The sequence below is a fragment of the Grammomys surdaster genome, unplaced genomic scaffold, assembly GCF_004785775.1.
Source record: "Grammomys surdaster isolate TR1022 unplaced genomic scaffold, NIH_TR_1.0 67, whole genome shotgun sequence".
NCBI lineage: Eukaryota > Metazoa > Chordata > Mammalia > Rodentia > Muridae > Grammomys > Grammomys surdaster.
This window is the reverse complement of record NW_021604569.1, coordinates 18,884,356-18,903,921: the sequence shown is the minus strand read 5'-3', so window position 1 is coordinate 18,903,921 and position 19,566 is coordinate 18,884,356. Positions and strand designations below refer to the sequence as shown.

The window sequence follows — 19,566 nt, the reverse complement described above, 5'->3', positions numbered from 1 at the left end:
CAAAACAAACAAGAAAAGGAACAAACAAACAAACAAACAAACACAAGTCCAATTTCTTCCCTACTCCAAACCCACCAGAAGCCTTCAACTAGGAAGAGCTACATATACTTCAGCATCCCTATTTTTAAAAGCTCCCTTCAATGGCATCCTGTTTAAACTGTTTCGTTTCTTTTGGGAGAAAGGGTGAGGGGAGAGGTTGACACAAAAGCTTTCTTTGTCTCTTATTCCCAACTGTGAGTCTGCACTCTTCAATACCACTGCAGAAGAAATGCTTTCTCCAAGAAGTCAACAAACTGTTTACAAAAGTGCATGCCTCAGTATTTGGTGTGTCGATTCTCCATATACGACAGGGTATTACCATTTTAAAACTACATAAGAGATGAATTCTGGAAATGCCACTTTGGAGAAGAACTTCTGGATAGGGTGGGCTGCACCACCCGAATCAGTACAATAAGCTAATGGTTTTGGGGAATATCCTTTGAGAGTAGAACAGCATCTCAGGTTCTTGTAGCATCCACCAGGGGCCATCATGGATCAAATATTCATGACTGTGATCTAAATTCTCTGGGAATTACTTTCTTATCTTTTCCAGCTTTAGTAACGTGTAGTTGACAAATAAAACTGTACATATGGCATGATGTTTCATATTTATATGCATAGAGAAGATTAAACAGAGCTAGTTAACATGCCCATCACCTTACAAACATATATGGTTTTGGTGTGTGTGTGTGTGTCTGTGTGTGTGTAGTACTGAAAGACTAATCTCTCAGTAATTTTCATAATGAGTACCTATAGCCACTGTATTGTGTAACAGATCTGAAAATTACTAAAGTTTGTGAGATTTAGCCAATGTCTCTCTGTTCCTCTTTCTGTTCTCTCAGCCACTTACAGTACCCTTTTGTCCTTAATTTTCATTGAGAATGTGGGCTGAGTAGACTTCTATTTTTAGACTATTGTATTGTATGGTGACATGCAGCCGAACTGCATGGTAGCTCTAATCAAAGTAACTAGTCTGCCTCTGATGATCTTAGGTCAGACAATGAGTATATTAGCATCCAGGGACTAGAAGACATAAAGCTATTGTCTGGGGTCTTTATAGTACATCTATAACAAGAATTGGCACTGGGCACTCCACTCTCTATTGTTCTTTGCACTACACGCCATTGTTTCTTTCTAGGTGGACTCTAAAAATTAACTGAAAGCCAGATATTGTTGCTTGCTCCCCAGCAATCTTAAGGCTGAAATAGAAATATTGCTGTAGTCTTGAAGTTAGCCTGGGCTACATAGTGATCTCTAGACCAACTTTGGCTACCAATTGAAATACAACTCAAAATTAAAATAAAAAATTCAAGCAACAATTAAAAACAAACCCAAGGAAAGAACAAATGAATAAGACTTTTAACCTTTTAATTCTTCTCATTTATTTTCATAATTCAAAATATTTCATATTTTCATATTGAGAAACATGAACTTAAGTAGACTTAGAATTATTTGTCATTCTCTATTTAAAAACTTGTTCTTGAAACCAAAATCAAGGAATATGCTAATTCAATTTGATAGGTCAAGTAAATGAGGCTCAATTTGACCCAATGGTGAAAGTAGCTAAAAGCAAGAACATCATGTATTTACATAGCTGAAGTAACTTTCCTCAGATACCTTTAGTGTCTCTTGTTTCTGTTCTCCTAAGGTTAACCAGAGTCTTTTTTTTTTCTCCAGAAGGAAAGGTAATGAATTCTCAAATTCATTGTAGACACATGTACATTTAACATGTGTTTCTGTAGAAGGAAGGCACAGTGCTGGACTCATCCATATCTCTCCATAGGAAGGCTGGTGACTTAAGTTTCCTCCCCCAGCTACAACAAGTGTCTCCCATATTCGTTGAGAACAGGGTTTCTGAGTGATTTCTAGCATGAAGTGTGTGTTTTGATGCTATTACATCTAAGCCCTAGAAAATGAAGCTGCTAAACTCAGGGCCTTTATTGCATAGCATGTGAAAACAGCAGCATGCGAAAATAGCTGTCATGACCTTTTGGGATACTATAAAGGACACATTTTAGAATCTAATTCTCAAAAGTAGACGTGGCTAGGTTTTTACACAGCACCATTCTAGCCTCCCCCCCTCCAATTTAAAACACTGGTGACTCTTTTAATCCTGTCCCAACCCACCATTTGTAGGAAGGAGCCTCTGTAATGCTGGTTCTGATGTGTCATGTACTTGGCCACAGGTCGCACAATTATCTTCACAACCCATCACTTGGATGAAGCTGAGATGCTCAGTGACCATGTGGCTGTTCTCCAGCAGGGGAGGCTCAGATGCTGTGCTCCTCCTGCAGGCCTGAAGGAGACCTATGGCCAAGGACTCACCCTGACACTCAGCAAGCAAGTAAGCAGTACAACTCTTTTATTTCACTGGGGAAGCCCTGTCTGACCATATCACCCAAAACCAAACATGGCAATTGTACAATAGTAATGTTTAATTGTAGGCCTTTTGTGCACATTGTCCCAGGAGTCTTACAAACTCTTTTCAGGCCTGGGCACTGAGGAATATCCTCTATGAATGCTAGGGTGCCTTTGATCTTCCATTAAAAAAGGGGAAAGAGAGATCAGAGTGTCCTGATAAGTAGGAAGAACATTTGCCAAGAAGCACGATGGTTGAAGTGGTCTTAAATCATTTTGACAGTGATAATCCCTTATGGAGACTAGAACCTTGCCTGGTGGAGAGGCAGAGGAGTGGAGAGATGGAACAATTAGGGTCAAGGCTAATAAAAGCTAAGTCACATCTGTAGTTATCATTGCCTATAACCAGCCAGAACAAAAGCAGGGACCCTGGCATTAGAATCCAGAAAGTCACTACCCAGGTCTTTATGACTGTTTTATCCTTAGTGACCCTCAAAATTGCTGCCCATGACTTCATTGAGCCATAATTTATCTTTGGCTTTTATCTAGTTGAGGTGATTATATTGCTATCCAGAGAGAGCTTCCTTTCTCTTTGGCTAGGAATCCTAGCTCTCACTTTTGGAACACTCAAAGCTATTCTCTGCAATCCAGTTGCTAGGATTTGAGTCTCCATGATGATTGCTCTGGGAAGGAGATCATCTCTTCAATTCAGAGCCTTGGAAGTTGGTTGCAGAGCATTTGGAACCAGTGTGGGCACATGGGTCAAATGTAGGCTCACCAGGTTAATCTCTGTTGATTTATGATTTATAAAATAGAAGAAAAGGGGATTGGAGGATGACTCAGCTGCTAAAGTGTGTGTCCTGCAAACATGAGGCACTGAGTGAGATCACCAGAACTTATACTAAAATACCAGGTTTGATGACATACACCTGCAGTCTGCTGAACCAGCTCACTGGCCAGGCAGTCTAGCCTAATTAATGTGCTTCAGGCTCAGTGAATTTTAAAGGAGATAGACAGTTTTCCTGAGAATGACTCTTGAGATTGTCCTCAGGCTTCCATAGTGGTGCACATAAACCTATGTGCACAGACACATATATTTAAAAGGAAGAGAAAATATGTAACAATTCATGAAAATGTTCTCTCCTGCTTGAATGCAGCAATATATCCTTGTTTTGAAACAGACATGTGAAATGATACATTTATGAGTATATTATTCAAGAACTCAGTGTTTGAAGTGATCTGATTGCTTTCTAACCTATTTTTCTTTCTGGAAGCCCTCTGTCCTAGAAAGCCAGGAGCCCAAGGATGTGGCTCGTGTTACATCCCTGATACAGGTCTATATTCCACAAGCATTCCTCAAAGGTAGCAATGGAGGTGAGCTGACCTATACCATTCCCAAGGATGCAGACAAGTCTTGCTTTAAGGGTCTCTGCCGGGCTCTGGATCAGAACTTACAGCATCTGCACCTGACAGGGTTTGGGATCTCAGACACCACCTTGGAAGAGGTACATGCTCATAATTTCATAAATATACATTCATGGTTTATGTTTCCACCACCAGTTCAATATTCAGATGTGGCTAAATGGAGAAGAGATGGAAGCCATTGTATTTATTTATTATTTATTTTCAATCCCTGATTAGGAGATTATGCCAATCACCCTTTCCTATTGCTGTGATCAAATATCCATGGCAAAATTAACTTAATGGACATAGGATTTATTTTGATGAACAATCCCAGGATGTATGGTCTACATTTGAGGAGAAGCCATGGAAACAACAGGAGGCAGCTGGTACCATTGCACCCACAATGGGAAAGGAAAAAGTGATGACTGCTTGTCTTCAACTAGTTTACTCCTTTAGTTTTACATCCAGGATCCAAACCCAAGGAGCAGAGTAACTCACTTTCAGGATGGGCCTATCCATGTCAGTAATCCTAATAACGATAGTTTCCCGGAAGCACTTTCAGAAGTCCATTTACCTAGAGATTCATGATTTCATCATATTGGCACCTGAGAAAAATTGTCAAAGTCATGCATATTGGGATCCCAAACCAGGTTTTAACATACACCACTGGTGACTACTTTTAAAGCAAATAGCATTATTATATTTGATACCTAAGGTGGGTTTGTTCTGGAATCTGTAGATGACCAGTCAGTATTCAGTAGTTGAGGTGTCTGACTCTTCTCCATGGACTTCAGTTTTGGAGCTATGTTCACACACTGGGTAAACAAATGTCAGATGCTCTACCACCCACATGGTATTGAATGCTGGCCTGCTTGCTCCCTGTCATACTCTTTATTCTGCTCCCTCTTTACTGTGATATCTGACATTGTCAGTTCCTGAGACTGAGCTGAGAACACCCACTACTCAGTGCTGTCTCATCAGAGTGGCCAGCCAGGGGTTTCTTTGTATTTCCTTTGAAGAAAAATGCTGGGATATTAAACCTAATATAATACAATCCTTATATGGATCTGTAATATTACCTCTACACGTGAGCTACAGGGAAACTTAATTTTGCTTTGCTATTAGTTATAAAAAGCGCTGCAGATTAAAAACTAACAGAAGAACAGAAAATTAAAATTGAGATAGGCAAGGAAGCACTGTTATAGCCTCTCTAATTTAATTTACTTGTTTCACGAATAACACTAATGCCCAATTATTTTCCTTTTTCCTTTCCTTTCCTTTCCTTCCCTTCCCTTCCCTTCCCTTCCCTTCCCTTCCCTTCCCTCCCCTCCCCTCCCCTCCCCTCCCCTCCCCTCCCCTCCCCTTTCCTCTCCCTCCCTTTCCTCTCCTTTCCTTTCTTTCCTTTTCCCTTCTTTCCCTTTCTATTCTTTCCTTTACCTTCCCTTCTCTACCCTCCTTTTTCTCCATCTCTTCCTCCCTCCTCCTCCTCCTCTCTCTCTCTCTCTCTCTCTCTCTTTCTTTCTTTCACTCTTTTCTTCATTCATTCTTCCTTTCTTTCCTTTTGATTGTTATCAGTAGGCTTTATGAATCTGAACCACATACAGAAACTTTGGATGACTGTAAGAATTAAAACAGCCAGTTTTGTAAGTTAGAGTGAATATTAGAATGGATTTAGGAGTTTGTGGTCCTAAAGCCAAGGCAATCCTTGGGAAATCGTTCATTGTACACCTGTCTCTCTTCCTCAGCAGTAGTAATGTTAGTTCAAGGATCCATAGTTTACTATGTCCAGTAAACATAGTTCAGCAGATGTACATATTTGGTATAGGGAGTGAGAAAGAGAGGAAAGAGGGGGGCAGGAGGGAGAAATCGTACCTATTTGATTTTTATTATAGTGGATAGTTGTTATTATTCTACTTTGCTTTTGTTAGTTGTTGCTGATAATTTCTTGTTGTGATTACTTTATAAACTAGACTTTACCTTAGGCATGCATTAGGGAACAAAAGTTCAAATGCAATTTCTGTAACTGTGGGTTTAAGTAATTACAGGTTGCAACTATTCAGAAATAGCACTGACTGTATTGAAAATATGCAGACTTTTTATTGTCATCTTTTCTCTGGAGATTAATATAGCAATTATTTATCTATAATGGCTACCTTGTATCTGGCATGATATGTAGTCTAGAGATGAGTTGTTGTATATTATAGAATTGTCAATAGGTTAAATATGAACCCTGTACCATTTTGTGTAAAAGGCTCAGGCAACTCTGAATTTTACTGTCTATACTCACCCTCCATGAATACTTGATGACAATTATTTGAACTATTTGTCTGTAGAATTCAGGCATAATATAGAATTACAATATTGGCTATAGAATACATCCTCCATGGGCAAGGGAGGATTGCTAAAGACCATAAATGATAGTGGCCACCATTCAATTTGTCTGAAGTCGATGTCCATAGATGAGTATGGAACAAGAATTTAGACAGCTTTGTAAGGTACCTGCTTTTCTATTCAGAACACCATTAACTCTTTATAGATGGTATTATTCCTATTTCTGAGTAAGAAATCTTGATTGGCTGATTTCTTTACCCCAAGTCACACAATGCATAAATGATGGATCTGCATGTGGACTGATACTTTCTGGGAATGAATTCCATGTGTTGAAAATGGATGGTCTTGGCAATGCCCTTTATTGTATTAACTAATAGGGCAAGGGGATGGCAGTCCCCACTGTCCCCACCCTGTCCTTGTTGATAAAGTAAGTAGAACATATAGAACGAAGAAAATATAAAACAGTCTAACAAATGCACATGGTGTCTATGAGCTGCTTTCTGGAGTCAACAATGATTGCTATAACCATGACCCTATATCATGCTGGATGTTTTCTGCTTTTGTTCCAGAAGCCTTTATATAAGTCCCACTTGGGAATAAAGTCTGAAAATCTGACTCTCCGCTATTAAATCAGAGCTTTCTCCTTGTCCCCTCACTGCCCACTGTCTTTTCTTCATGATACTGTCCTGATAAGTTCTGTGATTCCTTTGTGATGGCCCAAGGAGATGGAGCCCTAGCAATGGGAACACTATTTTTTTTCTGCCACCCTCCAAGCCAGCAGCAAAAAGAGTACACCATGTTCTGAGTGCTTGCCTAATGGGTATTTGCTGAATGACTCATGTTAATCTTCAGAGGAACAATGACAAAAAAACTGCACACATTCAGTATAAACATGGTGTTCCTTCTGAATAGGTGCAACCTGAAATTACCCAAACCCACAAATATAGAACCTATATTTACACATGTTTCAGAAGACATGGCTACCTTCTGAGACAAGTTACACTACAAAGAGCATCAGCATCACCATGGACAGTTCTGCTTCTAAATATTTATTTCATTTTATGTATACAGATGTGATGTGAATACATCCAAGTGTATATATGTGAATCACATTCAGGCATGAACCCTTATAGGTCAGAAGAGCATGTCAGATCCCCTGGAACAGGAGTTAAAAGCAGTTGTAAACTACCACCATGCAGAGGTTGGGAACTAAATCTGAATTCTCTGGACTTAGGACTATCTACATAGGGTTTGGAGCAATGGTTTTGTGGATAAGAGCACTTGTGGCTCTTGGAGAGAATTCAGAGGATGTGGGGAAAGGAATGTTTTTATACTGCCAAGAAAGTCAATTAGAGGAGCCACTGTAGAAATGAGTGTAGAGATTTGTCAATACAACTACCATGTGATTCATCTGTATCGCTACTGGAAGGACTCTAAGTCATCATATCAGAGAGGTATTTGTATATCTGTGTTTACCAAAACACTATCCACAACAGACAAATTGAGTAACTGGTATAGTTGCCCATTAATTGTTGCATGTCTTTTTAAAAAAATCTGTGGCAGATGCACATATTGTAGTCTGATTCAGGTGATAAAATTATGTTAATTGTAGGAAAATGGGTGCAGCTAGATATCATTATGCTAAATAAAGACAAGCTATACCAAGAAAGAACACTGTTCACTTCCTCTAATATTCAGAATCTAGGCTTTAAAAACAGACTTGAAAGGGGGCATTATTTGGGAAGAGAATGGGCACCAAAGAATAGAGGATAGGAGAGGGTATACAGAATGAATTTAAGTATACAATTTATTTGAATGACTATTTCATGAATTAATATGGTATTAAAATCTAAATCAATGAATAAGCAAACACACATACAAGAAACAAAACAATTTTCATTGATATTCTGAGTATAAAAAATTATGGTTACATGACTTGGGCAAAAGAGTCAAAATGGTAATGCCTCCTGTCATCTGTGGGGAAACTGTCACCTCTTTAGTGTGACAGTAGAGTTAAATCATGCCCATGCTCCCAAGTTCACTTGACCTTCAGGGACTTTTGATAGATTAAAGCCTTCCCTGCACCAAAATAGAAGACCAGGGCACATCTGAGCCTTCTTTTTCTTTGATTGCATGAGACTGGATTGGTCAGTTGTCCTGCCTGCAGGCAAGTTTACAGGCCTGTGGTTCCCTGAATTATATACTCAAATGTGGCTAAAACACCAACTGTCACCATTTCAAATGTTTGGAAAACAGTTCCAAGTATTGGAAAAGAAGGCTAGGATTTGAATGGTTGGGTGCTTGAGGCAAAACATTGTCAGTTTCTCTATAGATACAAAGTCCTGTCACCTTTAACCAAGATTTCATAGTCTAGGTCTTTTGGACTAGAAAGTCAGTCTGTTCTTAGTGTCTGTTAGTTTACTGGCTGTTTTGCATTATCTAGTACTGAGAAACTGAGCTCAGCTTAGGGCTAAAGCAAGCAGGAGACCTGTGCATGTTGGGGACAGAAGACAAGTCAGTTTTTTTGGATGAAGAACTCGTATCATTAAAATTACACATTCACCTCAATATGCAGATACTTATCTACATTCACACCTATATTTCAGGAAGAGTGGGCATCCCTTTCATGTAATTAGTATTCTATGTATATAATCAAAAAAGAGACTTCAAAAAGTTTGTTAGTCTTTATCAAGAAGAAGAATGAAACTAGGGAATGCTTGCCTTTCATGTTTTATGAGTTAAAGTACTTTAAAACCATGAGGCAGGTCTTTGACTTCTGGGTGGATGCTTGGCTCTGAGATGCTTGATTAACTACTGTGGTTTAAGGCCTTCATTTCTAGGTGGATGGTTAGCTCTGAGATGCTTGGTTAACTACTGTGATTTAAGGTCTTTGCTTCTAGGTGGATGCTTAGCTCTTAGATGCTTGGGTGGCTACTGTGATCTATGGATCTATCTATGCTACTACAAGGAGAGACCAAAGAAAGGTTGATAGGTATAATTTTCATTGAAAAGCATGTTTATAAATAAGATAATTCTATGCTTTTAGTATGCATACTCCTTCTTTTCTCTTTTCTGTCAGACTCTCAGGTCTGCATGAGTTACGTGTGAAATTATAGTGGAGAGTCTGCTGAGGCTAGGAGAGCCAGCTCTGCTGGCTGCATGCTTGCTTTGCTTATATTATTCATAGAAGCAGAATTTTTCTGGGTCATTTTCTCTTTTTATAAGTGTTATTTTATGGAAAACTAAGGTAAATAAAAAAAATTCACCACGGTGAGCTATAGAGTGCTGAGTTCTGTGGAAACTGAAGCCAACAAGGACACAGTATCGGTCAATATCATATTATTACATCGTTCTTGTCATTGTCGTCATTGTCATCATCATCATCATCCTCATCATCCTCAGAGGTCTATGCTTTTAGAAACCTCTACATACAAGTCAGAGCTATGTTCTGTGTTTTCTTTCCCCACCTCTAAGGTAATCATGATGCAGAAGGGAAGTCCATTCTGGATAGAGCCTGACAAGGTGCCTTTAATACTGCTTATACAGATCATGACAGCTGAACAATGGGAAGGGTGGAGAGTGAGTGCTCAGGTGCCAGTCTGGGATTTAGAGCAGTTGAATGAGAAGCCTGCTTCCACATCATTACTTATTCATGTGCTCACATGAAACAGTGGCTCCAGGCACTCCACCCCCACCCATGAGACACTAGCAACCACAATGTGAGATCACAATAAAAATCACAATGTGAGATTCAATGGGAAGAAATTCAGGGCATAGTGTGTCAATTCAGGATAATGCCATTCTTTCCCTTTTTTTTTTTTATCTAAAATAGATTTTTTCTCACAGAATAGATCCTGATTGAATTTCTCCTCCTTTTATTCCTGCCAGTTCATCCCCACCTCCCTTCCCATCCTGATCCACCCCTTTCTGTCTCTCATTAGAAAATAGATTTTTAAGGATAATAATAAAAGATATATATGTATATTTTAATACGATAAAACAAAGCCCAACACATCATAATTGGACAAGACAAACAGAAAAGAAGACAAAGAAGAAGAGTCATAAGGGAAAGACATAGATGTAAAGACCCACCTGTTTGTCACTCAGAGATCCCATAAAAATACTAAACTGGAAGTGTTTCTATGAGTTATGCAGCTGTTGTCTTCAGCAGTGAGCCTTTGCTGTCAGTTTGTTGAGAGCAATCTATAGATTTGACAACAGCCTGGGTTGTTTAGGGGTTCCTACTGTACCTCTTTGGCTAACAACTTCATTAAACATAACCCAGTCTAAGTCCTGGAAACCTCATTTGGTGACAAAAAATGTCCAGTTGGGGTTCTGGATACCCCATTATCTGGTGATTTAACTTAGATCATTTTCATATATGCAAAAATCTACAAAGCTTCCTTTGTATTAGGTTTCAATATTACCCTTCAAAACTCAATTTTAACTGTCTTTCTCTATATACCTTTTCTCATCCTCTTCTTCATCCCCTTAACACTTGATCTTCCCATCCCAGTCCTCCTTACCCCAACCATCCATCCACCTATCCATCCATCCATCCATCCATCCATCCATCCATCCATCCATCCATCCATCCACACATCCATCCATCTGCTCATCCATCCATCTGCCCATCCATCCATCCATCCATAATCCATCCATCCATCAATCCACTTCTCCATCCATCCACAAATATTTTATTTACCTTTCCTAAGGAAGTCTATCTAGTCCTCACTTCAGGTCCCTTACCCTATACTTGATCTTTGTGGTTCTATGGATTATAGTTTGGTTATCAGGAACTTAATAGCTAATATTCTCTCTCTTTTTTAAAGTTTTTACTTATTTATTATATGTAAGTACACTGTTGCTGTCTTCAGACACCCTAAGAGGGCATCAGATCTCATTATGGGTGGTTGTGAGCCACCATGTGGATGTGGTTGCTGGGATCCGAACTCATGACCTTAGGAAGAGCAGTCAGTGCTCTCAACCACTGAGCCATCTCTCCAGCCCGCTAATATCCTCTTATAAGTGAATACATCTCATATTTGTCTTTCTGAGTCAGGATGATTTTTTTCTAGTTCTACCCATCATTTACCTGTGAATTCTCTCTCTCTCTCTCTCTCTCTCTCTCTCTCTCTCTCTCTCTCTCTCTCTCTCTCTCTCACTTTCTCTCCTCTTCAAATGGGGATGATAGTTTCTTTTGTAAATATATTGTTTTCTTTATCCAGTTCTCTATTGAAAGATGACTAAGTTGTTTCCAATTCCGGCCTGTTATAAATAGAACAGCAATGAGCATGGTTGACCAAGTGTCTAGTAGGATGAAGTATCCTTTGGGTATGTACTTCAGAGTTGTATAGCTGTATCTTGAGTTAGATTGATTCCCACCTTCCTAAGGAATCACCACACTGATTTCCATATTGGCTGTATAAGCTTTCAGTCCTGCAAGCAATGGATGGATATTTGTTATATCTTCCTTTTCATTTCTTATTTTGTTTATTTGGATACTATCTCTTGTGCCCTCTGGTTAGTCTGGCTAAGAGTTTATCTATTTTGTTGATTTTCTCAAAGAATCAGCTCCTGGTTTTGTTACTTCTTTGTATAGTTCTTTTTGTTTTTACTTGGTTGATTTCAGCCCTGAGTTTGATTATTTCCTGCTGTTTACTCCTCTTGAGTGGACTCCTTCTTTTTGTTCTAGAGCTTTCAGTTGTGCTGTTAACCTGCTAGTGTATGCTCTCTCCAGTTTCTTTTGGTAGGCACTCAGAGCTATGAGTTTTCGTCTTAGCACTGCTTTCATTTTGTCCCATGTATTTGGGTATGCTGTGCCTTCATTTTCATTAAATTCTAAAAAGTCTTTAATTACTTTCTTTCTTTCTTTCTTTCTTGACCAAGTTATCTTTGAGTATAGTGTTGTTCAGCTTCCATGTGTATGTGGGCTTTCTGTTGTTTTTATTGAAGACCAACCTTAGGTTGTGATGATCTGTTAGTATGCATGGGATTTTTTCAGTCTGCTTATATTTGTTGAGGCCTATTTTGTGACTGATTATATGGTCAATTTTTTAGAAGGTCCATGAGGTGCCGAGAAGAAGGTATATTCTTTTGTTTTAGGATGAAATGTTCTATAGATATCTGTTAAATTCATTGGGTTCAAAACTTCTGTTTGTTTCACTGTGTCTCTGTTTAGTTTCTATTTCCATCATCTGTTGATGGGAGGGAGTGGGGTGTTGAAGTCTCCCACTATTGTTGTGTGAGATGCAGTATGTGCTTTGAGCTTTAGTAAAGTTACTTTTATGAATATCGGTGCCCTTGCATTGGGAGCATAGATGGTCAGAACTGAGAGTTCATCTTGGTAGATTTTTCCTTTGATGAGTATGAAGTATCTTTCCTTTTTTTTAAACTTTTGGTTGAAAGTTGCTTTTGTTTGATAGTAGAATGACTACTCCATCTTGTTTCTTGTTATCATTTGCTTGAAAATTGTTTTTTCCAGCCTTTTACTCTGAGTTAGTGTCTGTCTTTGTCACTGAGGTTTGTTTGTTGTATGCAGCAAATGCTGGGTCCTGTTTATGTATCCAGTCTCTTAGCCTATGTCTTTTTATTGGGAAATTTAGTCCATTGATGTTAGGAGATATTAAGGAATAGTGATAGTTGCTTCCTGTTATTTTTGTTGTTAGTGGTGGAATTATGTTTGTGTGGCTATCTTCCATTGGGTTTGTTGAAAGAAGATTACTTTTTTGCCTTTTCTAGGGTGTAGTTTCCCTCCTTGTGTTGGAGTTTTTCATCTGTTATCCTTTGTAGGGCTGAATTTGTGAAAAGATATTGTGCAAATTTGATTTTGTCATGAATTATTTTGGTTTCTCCAGTTTTACTGGGTATAGTAGCCTGGGCTGGCATTTCTGTTCTCTTAGGGTCTGTATGACAGCTGCTCAGGATCTTCTGGCTTTATAGTCTCTGGTTATAAGTCTGGTGTAATTCTCATAGATCTGTCTTTATATGTTACTTGACCTTTTTCCCTTACTACTTTTGATATTCTTTGTTTTGTGCATTTGCTGTTTTGATTAGTATGTGACAGGAGGAATTCTTTTTCTGGTCTAGTCTATTTGGAGTTCTGTAGACTTTTGTATGTTTATGTACATCTATTTCTTTAGGTCAGGGAAGTTTTCTTCTATATGTTTGTTGAAGGTATTTATTGGCCCTTTAAGTAGGGAATCTTCATTCCCTTCTATATCTATTATCCTTAGGTTTGGTCTTCTCATTGTGTCCTGAATTTCCTGGATCTTTTGGGTTAGGAGCTTTTTGCATTTTGCATTTTCTTTGACAGTTGTGTCAATGTTTTCTATGGTATCTTCTGCAGCTGAGATTCTCTCTTCTTTCTCTTGCATTGTGTTGGTGATGCTTACATCTATGACTCGTGATTTCTTTCCTAGGTTTTCTATCTCCAGGGTAGTCTTCCTTTGTGATTTCTTTATTGTTTCTATTTCCTCTTTTAGATCCTAGATGGTTTTGTTCAATTCCTTCACCTGTTTGGTCGTGTTTTCCTGTATTACTTTAGGAAGTTTTTTGTGTTTCCTCTCCAAGGGCTTCTAGCTGTTTACCTGTGTTCTCCTGTATTTCTTTAATGGAGTTATTTATGTCCTTCTTAAAGTCCTCTATCATCATCATGAGATGTGATTTTAAATCAGAGTCTTTCTTTTCTGGTGTGTTGGGGTATCCAGGGCTTGCTGTGATTGGAGAACTGATAGTGCCAAGTAGCCTTGGTTTCTGTTCCTTATCTTCTTGCCCTTTCTTTTCACCATCTGGATATCTCTGATGTTAGCTGGTCTTGCTGTCTCTGACTGTGGTTTGTTCCTCCTGTACGCCTGTGTGTCAGCACTCTTGAGAGTTGTTCTCTCTGGGAAGAATGTGGTTATGGAGAACTGTGGCACAGGGTCAGCTCTGTGGCACAGTCAGAAATCAGAAGGATCCTGTCCCAGGTTGCTCCTGGGTTCCTGTGTCCTGGGGGCTCCATGCAGGTCCCTCTAAGGCCAGGAATTTGAGCAGAAGTGGTTGTCTTACCTGTACTTTCAGGTGTGTCAACACTCTTGGGAGACCAGCACTCTCCTGCGAGGCCTGGCAATTGGATGAGCACTGTTTGTTGAAGATACTGGTTTCCCCCCCAATGTATATTTCTGGCTTCTTTATAAAAAAAAAAAAAAAACTCAGGTGTTCATACATGTGTAGATTTATTGCTAGGTCTTCATTTCATTTCCATTGATTAACATTTGTATTTTTGTGCAACCACCATGCTGGTTTTATTACCGTACCACTGTAGTACAACTTGAGATCAGTGATATGGATACTTTCAGCATGTCTTTTATTAGTACTATCATTTTAGCTATTCTGGGTTTCTCTGTGTTTCTATATGTGCTGGATAATTTTGTGTCAACTTGACACAAGTTAGAGTGATCTAAGAAGGGAACTTCAATTGAGAAAATGCCTTGATAAAATCTAGTTGTAGGGCATTTTTTAAAAAAAAATTAATAATCAATCAGAAGGGCCAGCCCACTGTGAGTGGTGTCATCCTTGGTTCTATAAGAAAGAAGCCTGAGCCAGTCATAAGGAAAAAGGCAGTAATCAGTACCTCTCTGTGGCTTCTGCATCAGCTTCTGACACTAGGTTCCTGTCATGTTTGAGGCCCTGTTCTGGCTTTCAGTAATGATAGCTTACAATGTGCAAGTATAAGCCAAATAAACTCTTTCTTCCCCAACTTGCTTTTAGTCATGGCATTTCATCACAGCAATAGAAACCTTAACTAAGACATCATATGAAGCTGAAAATTGTCATTTCATAATCTGAAGGACTGTGTTGGTATTTTGATTGGATATGGCATTGAATCAATAGTTTGATTGTTTTGGTAAGATGACTATTTTTATTGTATTTATCTTAATGATGCATGAATGTCAGAGAGCTTTCCATCTTTGCATGTCTTATTCAGTGTCTTAAAGTTTTTATCATATAATTCCTTTACTTGCTTGGTTAGAGTTACCCCAAGGTATTTTATAGTAGTTGAGGTTATTGTAAAAGGTGTTGTTTCAATGATTTCTTTTTCAGTCTGTTATTTGTAATTAGGAGGGATACTGATTTTTTTTTTTGAGTTAACATTGTATTCAGCTACTTTGATTAAGGGTTTCTCAGCTGTAAGAGCTTCCTGATAGATCTTTTAGGGTCACTTATGTATATTACCATAGCATCTGCAAATAAATATACTTTGACTTTCTCCTTTCTAATTTGTATCCCTTGATCTCCTTCAGCTGTCTTATTGTTCTAGTTAAGACTTCAGCTATTATATTGAATAGATGTGGAGGGAGTGGAAAAACTAGTCATATTCTTGATTTTAGTGGAATTGCTTTACATTTCCCTCCATTTAAGTTGATGGTGGCCATGGGTTTGTTATAAACTACATTAATTATGTTTAAGTGTTTCTGTTGTATCCCTAATCTCTCCAGAACTTTTATTATGAAGGGGTGCTGGATTTTGTCAAAGGCTCTTTTAGAATTTGATGAGATGCTCATGTGGTTTTGTCTTTAAGTTTGTTTATATGGTGAATTACATTTATCATTTTATGTAACCTGAACTATCCTTGCATCTTTGGGATGAAGCCTACTTCATCATATGGATGATAGTTTTAATGAGCAGCTATTTAATGTACTTTGCAAGTGGTTTATTGCAAATTTCTTCATCTGTGTTCATAAAGGAAATTGCTCTGAAATTCTCTTACTTTATTGGGTCGTTATGTGGTTTGAGTATCATGGTAACTGGGACTTGTAAAGTGAATCAGACAGTATTCCTTCTGTTTCTATTTTTGTGAAATAATTTGAGAAGTATTGGCTTTAACACTTTGAAGGTCTTGTAGAATTCTACGCTAAAACCATCTGGCCTTGGGCTTTTTTTTGGTCATGCGTTTGTTGGGTTGTGTTTGTATTGGGTTCTTTGGTTGTAGCTGCTGCCTTTATATTCTTGGCAAGTGTGGTGGCTGTGAGGTCTCTGGCAGGGAGTATGCCTCTCTGGGTCTGTGGGTAACATAAAGGGATGGAGATAGGTCAGGAGGAAAGGCTGTGAGGGGCCACAGCAAAGAATTTGGGGACTGGGGTCCATACCAAGAAATAGAGTCCCTAGGAAATAGTTTAAGGTGAAAAGAGGGACTACTGCAGGCAGGCCGTAACAGGAATAAAGGGTAAGTTTGGAGAGTTCTAAAGGTCTGGAGAGACAGGCAGGGCAGCATAGTGTGGCCGCTGAGAAGTTATCATGGATAGTGTTTATATGGGTTGGTGGCTGACACAAAGGAATTGAGATGGGTTAGAAGGGAAGCCTCAGAGGGTGAGTGGGAAAGAACTAAACTGAACCTTACCAACATGCTGAAGTTCCATGGAATGCCCTACGTTTTTCAAATGTTATGTTAGGTGTGCCACTGTAGTATGACTTGTAAAAATTCTTTTAATATCTTAAATATCTCTATTTGTACTTTGCATCAAATTTTATTTTCTCCAATATTTGTTATTTGTGACTTACATATATGTGTTTCTGTGTTTCTGGAAATTTCTTAATTCTCTTTCTGTTTGACCTCTTTTCTTAAAAATATATCTTTTTAATTAATTTGCATACATTAATATCTAAGCTATCAATGTATTGACTGCATAGAGCATTGGATCCACTACTTTCAAAATACATGAGTCTTTTATTTTAATTTCCTTCTTAAAGGAATAATGACCCTGCCTGAGTCATGTCTGCACATTGTTTTGTCTTTGTCCAGATTCACCTCCCTCCTTTACTCATCTTAACAATAGCAATGAGAAGTAATAGAGCAATTGCTCAGTTGCTCTAGGGATGTAACATGCATCTCTTCAACTGCTTCAAGTGATTTTTTTCCTTTTACATTTTGTACATGCTGTACTGTTCACATAATAGGTCCTAAATAAATATTGATTTATTAAATCTGAATTATTTCTTCTTGATTCTATCACACAGACAAATGTAGTTTTAAAAATGTTTCTTTTCTTAAGGAAAAACACCAACAAATGTTAAAATACCTAAAATACACATGAAACTTAATGAAACACAATATAGCATTATCTTTGGATTGTTTTGGAGAAAGCTATCTTAAATTGCAAAAGGATTAAGTGTCTTTAAAGAATTTTCTTTTGTTTGGTGTAGTCTTTAAATGTCTCTTTACAGGAGCATTGACTGCCTTCTACTGTGGCTATCGACCCCCAATTAGGTGACTCCTCTGCGTGCTCTCTCTTTGTTTATCTGCATTTGCCTGATAACTTTCTTGGAGTTGAGAAAACCTGCTAAATAGAGTTTCTGACTCTGTAACTAGAAAGCAGATTTTGCTTTAGGAATACAATACAATTTTAAAAATAAATTATGGTTTCTATATCCCTAAGTTGATATTTGAAATTGGATTTTACCTTAGCTTCATTAATAAATAGTTGACAGAGTAGATAAAGATTTCAAGTCTGAGATCCTGAGTGTGTCTCCTAAGACCCATATGATGGAAAGATATGACTCTAATAAGCTGCTCTCTGACACCCATACTCTTTATGTCACACACATACATGTACATGCACAAACACTGTACAGTGAATAACTGAAATAAATGTAAACAAAAGAAGCATTTTCTATTCTGATGCTTGAAAACAAGGAAGATGCTGTCAAAGAACAGGTTTACGCTGAGAAGGATTGAGGACCAAGGACCAAGGACCAAGGACAGCAGGAGAGATGAGGCTCATTTGCAGTGACTTTGAAGATCTGTCACAATTTCTAGTTTAATATAAATATAGTGAATTTTACTAATGTATTTTCTTTTGTTGTTGTGCAATTTTTATTTCTACTCATTCTAGACAAGGACTCACATGATAGCCCAACAGATCAAGGACCTTATGATGTAGCATAGGCTAGATTTTTTGATCATTTAAATATGATAATATTGTAGGAAGGTAAGGTTTCTGATTTCTTTTAACCTTTCAAGTTGTGGAGAATGAGTCTCTCTTGCTCCTCTGCCAGTATGGTTTTAGATTTCAGAGCTTTATTACTTAGGGAACCTTACGTCAAGCAGCATACAGAGGCAGAATCTGAGAATGTGATAAAAAATGAAGCCCAGAGTAGGATTTGATCTGGTTTACAATTGTCTTTCTTTTTTCTTTCTTGGGGTCAATTTCTAAGAGTAAATAATGACTATCTAGTTTAGCCACTGCAAAGAGAAATAGGACTTTATCTAGAAAAACAAAGTCGCAATCCAGAGACTGTGGATAGGGTTCAAAACGTACGAGCATTTGTTAGACATGGGTACCCAAGTTTGAACACCCAGCTGCTCATGGCTACAAGTGCCTCTGGCTCCAGCTTTGGTGACAGACTGGCAGATCACAAGAGCTTCTTGGCTAACCAGCATAGACAAATTACAAATCTCTTGTTTAATAAGGATACTGTCTCAAGGCCGTAACCTGGTGAATGACAGATGGATAAACCTAAAGTCCTGCTTTGGGCTCTGCTTGTAAAGCACGGGCATGCTCACTGCACACTCATGCATATGTACTCCAGTCTCACAAAACACTAACACTAACAATAATAATGATGAAGATCCAGGATCATGAGCTGCAGTCCTTTGAATGCCTCATTAGTCATCACCTGGAGGAATTCTATTTCCTTTTCTCCCTGACTTCAGGACTTCTGAGCATTATAGAGTAGTCAGGTGGCACAATGATTTAAACATGGGTTTCTCCTATCTCCCTGTGAGTAGACCACTCTATTCTTGTGAGGTAGATGCCTGGAAAATTCTAGGGCTTATTTTGTAGTAAAGTAAACTTTCACTAAAAAATAAATTACCTTCTTTGCTTTTTGAGGACATATTTTAGGACTTCCTCACTTCCCTTTCACTACCACCGTTTTTCGGCACCTTCCAAAGTTCCCTGTCTGAATTAGCTATCATTAGGGAGCTTACCCTGGGTTATCTTCACAATTCTATCTCTTTTCCATGCTTAGATGTCTCTTTGAAGATTTCCCCACTTAGACCAATGGTGACTCATGGATTCTACTGCATTCACCCTTTCCAATCCATTCATTTCTGAAATTTCTTCCTTTGATGCTTAAACCATACCAGCTTCAGCAGTGACAGGTCCTTCACATTTCCTTTTGTGTCTTCTAACAGTCTTCCCTTGAACATATTTTACTGTCTGGCAAGGAGAGCTGCCCTTGCTCACATTATGGTGGCTCAGAAGGGTTGATTTTCCAAAACATCTTGGTTGGTCCAGCTATTGGTATAGAGGTAGTTGGTCGCCTTAGGTTCTGTCTTGGATAATGCACAATACTTTTTTTCTTCTCTAAATATTGAAATGAAAGAGATCAATTTTACTTAATAATAAGCATTCATTCATATTTCCTCTGTGATTATTTCTGTCTTGTCTG

The 19,566-nt window shown here is 38.3% G+C and overlaps 1 protein-coding gene across 1 annotated transcript in view; it reads left to right on the top strand.

Moving 5' to 3' along the window:
* The window catches only part of Abca13 (ATP binding cassette subfamily A member 13), a 438,342-nt gene that overhangs the window by 228,931 nt on the left and 189,845 nt on the right, over positions 1-19,566 (top strand). The window contains exons 40-41 of the mRNA XM_028777793.1: positions 2,226-2,383; positions 3,672-3,902. Coding sequence (XP_028633626.1) covers positions 2,226-2,383; positions 3,672-3,902 — 389 coding nt within the window. The remainder of the gene's footprint in view (positions 1-2,225; positions 2,384-3,671; positions 3,903-19,566) is intronic.